This window comes from Geospiza fortis, unplaced genomic scaffold, assembly GCF_000277835.1.
Source record: "Geospiza fortis unplaced genomic scaffold, GeoFor_1.0 scaffold319, whole genome shotgun sequence".
In the NCBI taxonomy this organism is placed as follows: domain Eukaryota; kingdom Metazoa; phylum Chordata; class Aves; order Passeriformes; family Thraupidae; genus Geospiza; species Geospiza fortis.
Window position 1 is genome coordinate 177,354 of NW_005054576.1, and position 11,466 is coordinate 188,819.

At 43.0% G+C, this 11,466-nt stretch overlaps 1 protein-coding gene across 1 annotated transcript in view; it reads left to right on the forward strand.

Annotated features, from left to right (window-relative positions):
• Positions 1 to 11,466, forward strand: part of INTS9 (integrator complex subunit 9) — a 55,789-nt gene that overhangs the window by 13,083 nt on the left and 31,240 nt on the right. Inside the window, exons 6-8 of the mRNA XM_005429783.3 lie at positions 3,084 to 3,204; positions 4,907 to 5,041; positions 7,642 to 7,753. Coding sequence (XP_005429840.1) covers positions 3,084 to 3,204; positions 4,907 to 5,041; positions 7,642 to 7,753 — 368 coding nt within the window. The remainder of the gene's footprint in view (positions 1 to 3,083; positions 3,205 to 4,906; positions 5,042 to 7,641; positions 7,754 to 11,466) is intronic.

Sequence of the window (11,466 nt, forward strand, 5' to 3'; positions counted from 1 at the left end):
AATTTTGGGGTCCACTGGCCTGCCCAGGGCCACTGCTGATGCTCCCAGTGTGTGGAGAGAGAGGGCTGGAGCCATTATTCCTGTCACACCAGGCATGTTTTGTATGCATGGTTTAAAGGAGAATCGTATATCTTGCAGCTCATATAATGTCACTTTCCTGGTGGTCGTATTTTAGGAAAAGTGCTGCCTGGCACTTTGCATGCTGCTGATTATTCCAGAGGAGAACACAGAGAGGGAATTTTTGTTCTGATTCAGCTGCTGTAGAAGACTGGAGCCTTTTTTTCCTTGAAGTGATATTTAAAATACATGTTCCTTTCTCCTGTTGCTGGACATGTCCCCCAAAATTCATAGTTCCATCCTGTAGCTGTTGTAAAGGGGTAGCAGGGAGGTGGAAGCTATAAACATCAGTTTAATAACATAAATTTGTGTATAATTAACTCTGCTGTTAGGAACCAATGTTGTCTTTGAACTGGAACAAGAGGACAAATGCAAACTCCCTCTCCACCTCTGCCCCACCTGTGCCCTGAGTTTCCCCCTTCACCTCTGTGTGCATCTGTAAAACAGCTCCCATCCAGCACAGAGGGCACCCGGGGACTTTAATTAATGTTTGCAAAGTGTTTTGAGATGCCTGGTGACAAGTGTCACGCAGGCGTGAATGGAACTGATTATTAGAGCAAAACATCTACTGATCCCCAAATTAGCACCTGGCTAATGGCACATGCAGCCTTGGACTGACATCCGTTACTTAAGAAAATGTGATCTTGATGAATTGGGTTTTTTTTTTTTTCCTACTTGGCTGTTCATAGAGCAGAATACTTATTACTTCTGAGTCTAACTTTAATTTTTCAGGCTGATCAATCCCCATTACTGCTTTACAGTTCAGCTAGTTGTCCTCCAAACAGTTAGTAGAAAACACAAAGTATTATCATCTTCATTAGATAAAGCACTGGAGCATTTTAAATGCAAATACTGTATAAAATATAATAAGTTCATTATAGTGGTTTACATTTTTCCATTATCAGATCCAGTCTGAACTAATTGCTTAGCCTGTTTTATTGCCACTGGCTTTTATTTCAAGTGAGCAGTCTCGTGGAAGCTCTGGAGATGTCAGCCAGGATATCTTTCACACTGATTGGGATTCAGGGGCTAAAGAGGAAGTTTGCCTTGTGAAAAGCACTTTGTTGACTTCTTGTTTGATGGTTTCCCATATCTTTTAAAGTGTTTGAAACAGGCTGTTTCCTGTGGCTGAGCAGGGCATGAGAGAGGCTGTGGCCTGATGTAGTTTGGTGCTGCCATCCTCCTCTCCCTCCAAACAATTCTGGGGTTTTACATCATATATAAAATGCTACCTTTTGCATTGACCAGGAGGGGCTGTCTCCATGCAGATTCCAGGGAAACCACAAATCCCTGAGTTTTTGAAGGGTGAATTTTGTATCCTCAACCATGTGGATTCATGGTACCTTCGCATTTATGGCTGTCCCAGCAGCTGCCGTCACACATCTGCTTGTTGTGAGGTGATCTCTAACAGGATGTTGCCATGGTGGCAACAGATTTACTCCAGACCACAGAATATCCTCTGGTAACTCTGTAGGAATTTTAGGAGTGAGATGACAGACTGATGCATCTGAGGGACCAGTGCCTCGTTGTCACTCTGCTTCATGAAACCACAGGTGACTGGTGCCCCTGGTCTCTGCCAGGGATCAGAGTATTTTCAGTGTAGCCACAGTCAAGGCTAAGAGAAGCTTCCTTCACCAAGGACAATTCCCCACTTTCTCCATTACCTGGAGAAACATTTTCCTCTTCCCAGAAGAGAAGCTCCTGAAAGCATCCAACACTAAATGCTTCTTATGGTAGGTTAAAGGCTTTTACAGGCAATTTGCTTCAGTGCAGTGGTGGACAACTCTCCACATTGTGTCTCCTTTTGTTGCTTACGACTTCCCAAAAAAGACCTTGAAGGCTTTGTTTGTTTCCTGAAGCACAGGGTGCTTTCAGCCAGCGTGTGCTGGAATTGCAGTTATCGTTCTGGACCTGTGCTGTGGTCTTGGCAAGAGCTGTCCTTAATCCTTTCTTCAGTATCTTAAATTATGGAGGAGTTCACTGACCTAGTAGATATAACAATAAATTAAATTCCTTTAAACAAACTGATCAAAGAAACTTGACCAATTTCCATAAATCTTTGGAAATTGGTTTGAATTAGCCTTTGATTTAGCATTGGTTTAATATACAAAAAAAAATTCCTATTCTTCTTATGCATTTGGCAGCTGTGCTGCTTCCTGCCTCAGTTCATGTTGCTAAGGAAGATTTATTTCCCAGAAGTTAGCCATCCCTCTTCCAGCCGGTGACATTATAGTTCACTTCTTCCCTTGACAACGCCGGCCAGCTGACTTGCAGTGTCTGCGAGGAGCAGAATGGATGGATCTCACTTTGGTGTAAAACGTCTTAAATACTTCCTTGGAGGGGATTTCAAAGAGCTCTGCAGTGTCAGCTGGTGTGTCCCTGCCAGGGCACTCAGAAGGGAAGTGGGGTTGAAGGCAGAGAAGCTGAGCTGAGCTGAGCTGCAGGGACATGTGCTCTTGGAAGAGACCAGTGGCAGAAATCAGGGTAGGGCCATCCCTGCTCATGGTCTGGTAACTGTACTTTAATCACCAGATTGTTTCAGATTATTAGGGTATTATTCAGATGATTATGATATAAAAAATGATATTATAATGATATAAAAAATAGACACTGATCTGAGATCCTAGTGCTGGAAGTGCATTTCATGTTGACATCTCAGATCAGCCAACACTTTTCATCAGTGATGAAAATACCCCAAGAGTTGTGGTAACACCTTGATCACAGCTACTTCTTTGATGCAAGGGCTGGACAGAACAGCAACAAAGAGAGCTGGAGGAGAGCAGTCCTCAGGGTGAGGCAGATTGGGAAGTGTGGCTTTGCTCCTCACTTTGAAGCACCACGCACACTGAAAATAAAAATTTAAAAGGGTAAAATTAAAGATGTGGAGAATGTAAATGGTTGTAGAAGCTGGTCCAGCACCAGCTGTTGTTCTGGATCCCCACAGAACCTTCCACTGGTGTTCACAGGTTGCTGCCAGCCCCGCTGAAGGATGCAGTGGAGGTGTCCATGTGGAGGAAGTGCTACACCATGCCTGAGGTGAACGCAGCCCTCAGCAAGATCCAGCTGGTGGGCTACTCCCAGAAAATCGTGAGTACCTGGACAGCTGCCCTCAGGGCAGCACCAACAACTCCTCAAGGCAACACCAAGAGTTGTTCCCCAGCTTTTCCCCCTCTAAATCCTGTGTTGGATCTAGTTATCCTGGCATAGACAACAAGACAGGATTACACAGACTGCCCCTCAGTCTGCCTCCCAGGAAGGCTCTTGTTTGGTGAAATCAGGGAATATCCATTTGTTTCTTCTCTTCCTTGGGGAGGCCAATTTTAAGGCGGTGTGCCCTCAAATTTGGAGCTGATGGCTGGCCCACTGAGAGCTGGGAAGATGCAGGGAGTGAATGTATCCTCTCTGTCTCTAAGCCACATCCCCTTCCCAGCTCCCCAGTCTCACTTCTGGGAATCTTTAGAGTGCTTTAACCTCCACTTTGTTTCATACTGTAAATTAGGGACTGTAAACAAAACCTAATGGTTCAATGTGAACTTAAGAAACTCCTTTCCCAGGGCTTCCAGCTAACGGTTATTGACTTTAATGCTGTTGACTATAATCCAGTGTAGTTTCCAGAATGAACTGAACCCACAATTCCATAGTCTGCAGATCCCATATGGATTGTTGGCAGCATGTGTGCCATGATCCCTGCTCTTGTTTGGGCTGTGATACCTGGTTTTGCTGCTCAAAGGCCATAAAAAATAAAAATATGGGTTAAAGTAAGTTGTGACTCCTCATTATCCATGGATTGTTTCAGTTAATTTTTGACTGTCTTCACAGTGTGGATGCATCTCCCTTAATTTTAGGTGTATGTATCTGAGCCAATCATTCTTTTGTAGTTACTGGGGAAAAAAGACCTATATTTTTTCTCTTCCCAAAGTTAACTTTTCAAATAATCAAACTTTAGAGCCTTGGCTTACACACTCTGAGGAATGAAGGCACCCTGCCTTGTTTTTCAAGGCATCCAAATATGTATTGAAATACTAGAAAAATCATTGTATTGCATAAATCAGATGCTTTTTCTATTATTCAGTAACCAGAAGGCAGATCACATTAAGGAGGTTTATTTTCCTTTCTCCAAACAAGTATTCCACATTCCTGGGTACAGATGAAGGACTACAATTCCTAATGACACCTGCAAAGGAGGCAACTGTCAAGTTGCTTACACTGAAACTAAAATGTGGATTGAGGATGTTGTTGCTAAACTACCAGCAGGTAGCATTTGAAAAATAAAAGGTTAGATAGCTAATGAGTTTGAGGTTAAGTTTGTTTTCCACAGTAAAATTTGCAACCCAAGCAGAGTTTTTCTATCAGTATAGAAGTACTTGTCCTTCCTTCTCTCCTGCTGGCCAATACCAATTGAATTTGGCTAAAGGAGAATAGAGTCTTCAAAGATGCAAAGCTCCCATAAACTTCTTCAATACAGCAGAGGCAGGCAGAAGATCAAGATGAAGGATCAAGATTGATTCCTTCATTTTGAGGTATTTTGCAGTGTGAACTCAGATGCCATAAAATTCACATGGAAGAGAGACTTTATGGAGGCCCTGCCTCAGGAAAAGCTTTTCTCAGAGCATGTGTCCTGCTAGACATGGGTGGGTAAAACCAGCAGATGTAATTGTCAGCAGAACAGCTTCACAAAGGCTTTGAGCAGCAGAACTGCTTTTGAAATTCCTACCACTGATGACAAAATGACCTGTCCTGAATTCTTCTGGGGCTCTCTCAAGTTAATGTCTCTCACTGTGTGTTTCAGGAGCTGTTTGGTGCTGTGCAGGTCACCCCTCTGAGCTCGGGCTACGCTCTTGGGAGTTCCAATTGGATTATCCAGTCACACTATGAAAAGGTTTCTTATGTTTCAGGATCTTCTCTGCTTACAACACACCCTCAGGTACAGCCCCTGACTTTTCTTAGTCCTTAGGAGGAAGTTTTACTCCAAAAAAAGGGTTTATTCCAGCTGGGATCAGGTTTAGGGTAGAGACCACTCTAAAGCAACTGTGTTATCAGTGCCTGGACTTAATGGGCATTGATAAGACATACCCTGACAAATGACAGGTGTCAATAGTTATGAGGGAAAGATAACTAAAATTCTTTGTTATTGGTGATTTGATGTTCACTTAAAACTGTGGAATTGTCTTTCACTCTAAAGAGGAAATTTTCAATAGAGTTAAACCAAAGAGCATTAGTGACTTTTAAAAAAAATCCATATTTGACTGAAGAATCTTCACAGACAGTTCACAGACTGCTTTATATCACTTCTGAAACATCCTTCCTTAGGAGGAATGATAGCTCAGTGGCTGCCAACTTTTCCACCCTGCTCTGCTAAGGGCAAAGTCTTTATAGTGCTGTAGATGTAATTTCCAGTAAATTAATTCTCTCTAGATCCATAAATTCTTACTGCAAAGAAAGGCTTGAAGTTTGCAGTGCTGTGCGCTTCAGAAGTTGTCAAAATAGTTAAAAGCATTATTGCAGGAGGTATTTAAAAATAATTTAGAAGATGTGTCAGGTTTTTGATCACTAAGTGATTTCCCCCAAGGTGGGTGTCTGCTGGAGAGCTTTGCTTCTGAGCATCCCTCACTTAAAAGCTTGTTCTCAGCTGAGAAACTGCAGTAGATAAATGATCCTTAATAGTATGGCCATCCTTAGGTGCGCAAAATGTATCAGAGCCTCTAAATCCCTGTTTCTCATCAGCCTCATTCCATCCTGGGCTGTGCTCTCATCCCCTCCTGGAGAAGGAGCAGCAGTATTTGATAATGTGTGAATGCAATATTTCTGTGAGGAGAAACTTTGCCCTGTACGAAGTAATTTGGTAGCTGAGAATGTTTTCTCTTCACTGACATGAAAAGGGATTCAGTTTATCAGGTCAGACTTCATCGTTTTCCAAAGGTGAAACATTTCTCTGGAAACTGCTGGTAAAATTTCTGGTTTTGAGGAAATTAAGTCCCAGTGGCAGAGAATGGTGTGAGTGAGCTGCTCCCGGGCATATCTTTAAAAGGAATAGTTCAACAGATAGTTAAAATCCCATTCAGTTTGTACTTTCCTTGTTATTTACCACATCACAGATGTTACCCCATATCATCATTGTCTCGCATTTGCTTCCAGATGCTTTTTGAGGACAATGGATAGTTTTTGTCCTGGGGTTAATCCCTGGGAGCACCAGCACAGGCTGCTACAATCTGGTGTTTCTGTGTGTGGGTTTTGGGAGCTTCCAGCCAGCTCTTCATCATCTCTTTGATGTTTGACAGACAATATGTAATGATAACAGTATCTCAAGTGGCACACAGTCAGAATTGTGAGCAACAAATCATTTCTTCCTCAGGAGTGAAAAGTTGTTTGTCTGTCCATATGATCATGATGAGAAGTTCATTGTGAAATTCCCATTTTTTTTAGCAGAGTGTGAAAAAAGTCACTGCATTTTGTTTTAAAATAGGATATACTTTGAACATAGCCAGAGCTGCTTTCCCAGTGAATTGGGATTTAGGCCTGGCACTACTGACAGTTCCCTGTTCTTCTGGCATATGGTTTCCATTGAAATTTTGTCTCCCCCTCTCCTGAGGCTGGATTGACACCGTTGCCACTGAAGTGGAGAACAGGAGTTGACAGCACAGGTTCAGACATGTCACTAAAAGCCTTTTAAGACATATTCTTTACATTAACCCACAAAAATCAATGCAGGCCCTCTCAGTGCAATGGCATCTGAAATTATGTGGATCTAATATACCATAATCATTATGTACATTATCACAGGCAGATTCCATATTATTTTTTATTACATTATTGGCATTTCATTTTCATGGACACACTGGAGAGAGTCAAAGATTGTGATAAATCTCACGTGCCAGGTCTGATCCTACAAGGGGGTGCACAATTTAAACTCCTGTCAGAGTTGATATGAAATTCCCCTACATGTTTAACAGAGCAGGGTCCTTCTCAACTGCTTCAGAATGGCTCTGGAGAGCTGTGAGCAGGGGAATTGACCTTACAGTGGTCTTGGGGGTTCAGTAGAGGAAATCTATTCATCTGTCTCTTCTGGCAGAAATCTTTCCTGATTGGTGAGACTGCAGAGAGTTGTTTATTGAGAGTAAATAACCATAAAATACCACACAGCTGCCAGCAGTTGCCCACTTTTGCTTAATCAGTAGCTGTGGGAAGGGCATCCCAACCCAGAGTGAGGCACAAAGTTACCTTTTCACCATCTGCAGACAGAGAATTGGATTTTACTTTATCAAGATTGGATCATGCTACATTTTCAGTGTCAAGAATATGTATTTAGTGTCAAACTAACATCTAATTTCTGAATATCTACTCTCTGATTGCTAATGCAGAGAAATGGGTTTGCATTTTCATTCTGCTTTAATAAAATACCAGTATAAAACAAGTTCGTTTTCCACAGATGGAGTGTGAAATGTAAAATGTTTGGTGACTCTTCATCATGTCCTGCCTGGAGAAACTCTGCCATTCCTGATTTTATTTCCATGTGCTCTGTTCCAGCCCATGGACCAGGCTTCTCTTAAAAACAGCGACGTTCTCATCCTGACAGGGCTGACCCAGATCCCCACTGCCAACCCCGATGGAATGGTGGGAGAGTTCTGCAGCAACCTGGGTAGGTCGCTGAGAGAAATCTCCTGCCTGTTTTATCATCTTATTCATGGCTTTGGGTGGGAAATAATTCTGAGATTCCTGGAATTGACTAAGTTGTCCAGCTATAGCTCCTGGCATAAAACTACCTGTTTAGATTTTACGATGTGCTCTTGGTGTCATTAATACAGTAAGTGCTTGGAGAGACACAAGTTGTACCTAAAATGTTTTGGAATGGAACAGGTATAATGAGATTTAATCACTTGCTGCTCCTGGTTTGCTAAGTATGTCACTTGGCTGCCAACAGGCTAGTGGATATTGTTCCCAGCTGAAATATTACTATTTCCTTCCTGTGGATCAGCCAGAGTAAAATCTTTATATGCTTTTTTATGACTTTCAGTTTTGAAAACAAGCACATCTGCTTCCCTTCTTACACCTGACTTTTAAATATATCAAAAGCAAACAGCACAATCTCTGTTTAAAAAAAAAGTCAAGATATATTTATAGACCCCCAGATATATAAAACCTAATCAGACGCTTTCACAGCTGGAAAAGCTGATAATTGCAAAGCTGTGATATCAGTGTGAATGGCAGCATTTTCCAGCCTGTTTGGAATGTCACATCCAGTGCTGTTCTCTCCGTTTCTCCCCTTCCCCCTGCTCAGTTCCTCTGTGCTCTCATCCTTCTTTCATCAAATCACTTTTCCATGGCTGTCCTGCTCTGTGTTCCCTGTTCTTTTATCAGAGATCTTCCCTTTATTTTAAATTCACTACTTTTTACCAATAAAACTAAAAAGCTCATGATAGGAGGATCCTGACAGAGGTTACCAAAAGACATGAGAAAACTAAATCAGACTACATTCGTGGTCTGGTGGAATGGGACCCTGCCCATGGCAGGGGGTTGGAATTGGAGGATCCCTAAGGTCCCCTCCAACCCAACCCACTCAATGATCCCAAATATCTGTTAATAGAGTACATTTTGGCATTTTATAAGAATGATAATTATGAGTTTTACTAAAGATCCTCTCTGCCAGCATCCTGGTTCCAACAGGGACTGTGTGCAGATGCCTGAAGAAGAGCAGGAGAGCCGGGTGAGATTCTGGGATACTTTGCTGTCATGATTTTTAAGTATTTTTATTTCAGGAATTTCCTGTATTAGATGTGTTTGTGTCGTTAATGATGCCCAGTGGTTTTGTTCAACCTCCCCTTGAAGCTGTGTTAACACCTGTGACTTCCTTTCCTAAATGTGTGTTTTTTACATGTGTGTGTGTTTCACCTGCCTTTTCACTGTTTTTAAATCCTGGATTTTATTACCCTGTGAGCTGCCACAGATCAGCTCTGGTGACCTTGTTTTGGTAAATCCAGATGTGCTGCCCTTCTCTGGACCTTCATGGGGGTCACTGTCCCTCTGACAAACAGTGGCACAATCCCCTCGTATAACACTGAGTAAACAAGAGTGAGACTGTTAATTAAAATACATTTACAAATTAAAGTCTTAGAGCTGTAGTTGAGCCAAAGCAGGATCCAGAAGTTGGCTGTGTATAAATAAACATGTTACATGTGTCAGTGCAGGTGGCTGTTTGTCTGCACAACTTGTTCTGGTTTACAGAAACATTCTGAACTCTTTTCAGGGGTTTGCAGGTCCTCAGACCAGTTTCTGTCTTGAATGAGACAAACTCAGAGAAATGAAAAAATCATTAAAGACCAAAGGAAGATAGATGCTTAAAATAATGCCATTGTAAGAATCTGGAATTTGAGTGGTACTTGCCAAAAACCAGCAATCTGAAGAAATTAAATAATTCTATATTAATGCAGTTTAGGGCTGTCTTTTACATGACACCAACTATATTTATCTACCCAGTATCAGGAAAACAGAAAATCAGTTTTCTTTCAAATATGTAAAAACATCCAGAAGCAATGGGTTACTGGGCAAAGCAATTGAGCAGGCAGGCTGAGCACAGTAGTTTTCATGTGTGTTTTCTCACTTCCAAAATATTCAAGGGAGTGCACAAGCAACTCTGAATACTCAAGGTAAAAACTCTAAAGCAGACCAAAATTCACCAAAAGTGTGTATGAGGAGGTACCAGCAGGCTTGTGAAGGAGGGATGTGAGGCACAGAAATGGAAGTGTGAAAATTCCACCTCAGTCTCTGTTTTCATCCTAGAAAATTCCACCTCAGTCTCTGTTTTTATCCAGTTTACCCCAAGCCCCTTTTTCTCCTGCTCAGCTCTGCAGCACCAGCACTCTGAGCTCAAGGAGAGCAGTTTTATTTCCACATTGCCTTGGGCAGCAGCAGCAAAGCTGCCAGTCTGTCTGTGGGGACAGTTGGTGATATTTTGTGTGAGTGTGAGGCTGTGTGTGTTTATAGAGAGCAGAAAAGAGCACAGTTTGCTTTTTAGGTGCCAACTCGACCGACCTTGTGGCAGCAGCTGTTGGGAAAGCAAGGATCTCTTTGTGAGTTGTAAATTGAACAACTTGTTATGGAGCTGCTGAAGGAGACTAAATTTGAAATGCCAAGATTATTATACAGCTTTTATCAGGAGAGAGCATCCGTCAGTCACCAAGATAAATTGGGCTTTAAACAACTTTCAGATAGATATGTCCTCTTCCTGACAACTCTGAAAAGTTGTTTTAGTGCTGCAGAGAGCCACACTGGACCTGCTGCTTGTGTGGAAAGCAATATTCTTAGAAAGGTTTTCACCCCTGTTTTGCAGAAGCTGGGAGGTGATTCTTAACCCTTTGTGGATCCCTGGCCTGGTGGACACCTGGCTGGAATCATTCTCCACTCCCAGGATTGTGATTTTATATCCATTATTGCTCAAAACAGCTCTGCAGTTTTGCTGGGGACAGAAACTCAAGCTGACATCTCCTCCAAGACTTTACCCTCTGTTTTTTCTTTTGTGGCCCCATAAATCTTGAACTTGTGCTTCTTTTTAGCAGAAAATGTTGAGGTTTCCAGGGAACCAGTGGCTGTGGAGAAAGGAGAGCTGAGAATTCAGGCTGTATTTGGTTTGGCATGGCCAGGTTTTGGTACTGTGGGGCTACAGGGCTGGTTTCTGTGAGGGGTTTCCAGAAGTTTCCCCCATCCCACCTGGCTCCAGGATGGCCCCACTGCTGGCCCAGGCCAAGCCCATCAGAGGTGGCAGCACTTGTGGGATATCAGAGTGAAGAGGGAAAAGAAATTACTGTGTAGGAGCAGTTGCAGCCAGGGAAGAGGAGAGTGAGGATTAGTGAGGAACAGCCCTGCAGACCCCCAGGGCAGTGAGGAAGAAGAGGCAGGAGCTGCTCCAGGCACCAAAGATGAGATTCCCAGCCCAGGGAGAGGCAGCTGTGCCTCTGCAGCCATGGGGGCCCACAAGGGTGCAGAAATCCACCTGGAGACCCCAGACTGGAGCAGGGGGATGCTGAAGGAGCTGTGACCCCACACTGGATCAGGGCCCTGGCCAGGCCTATACCCTGTGGAGAGAGGTGAAATAAATTAAGCTAATTTCCTCAAGTCAAGTCCATTTTGTCCATGATGGTAATTAGTCACTGATCTCTCCCTGGTTTTAACTCTCCCCACAAGCTTTTTGTTACACTTTCTCCCCTGCCCAGCTGAGTGATAAAGCAGCTTTGGTGGGCACCCAGCCTCCAGCCAGGGTCAAAGCACCACAAAGGAATGGAACTCAGGTTTTTTGTGGCCTGACACATTCTTTAACCTCTGTTCTGCCTCCCAGCCCTGACCTGTGCACCATTCCTG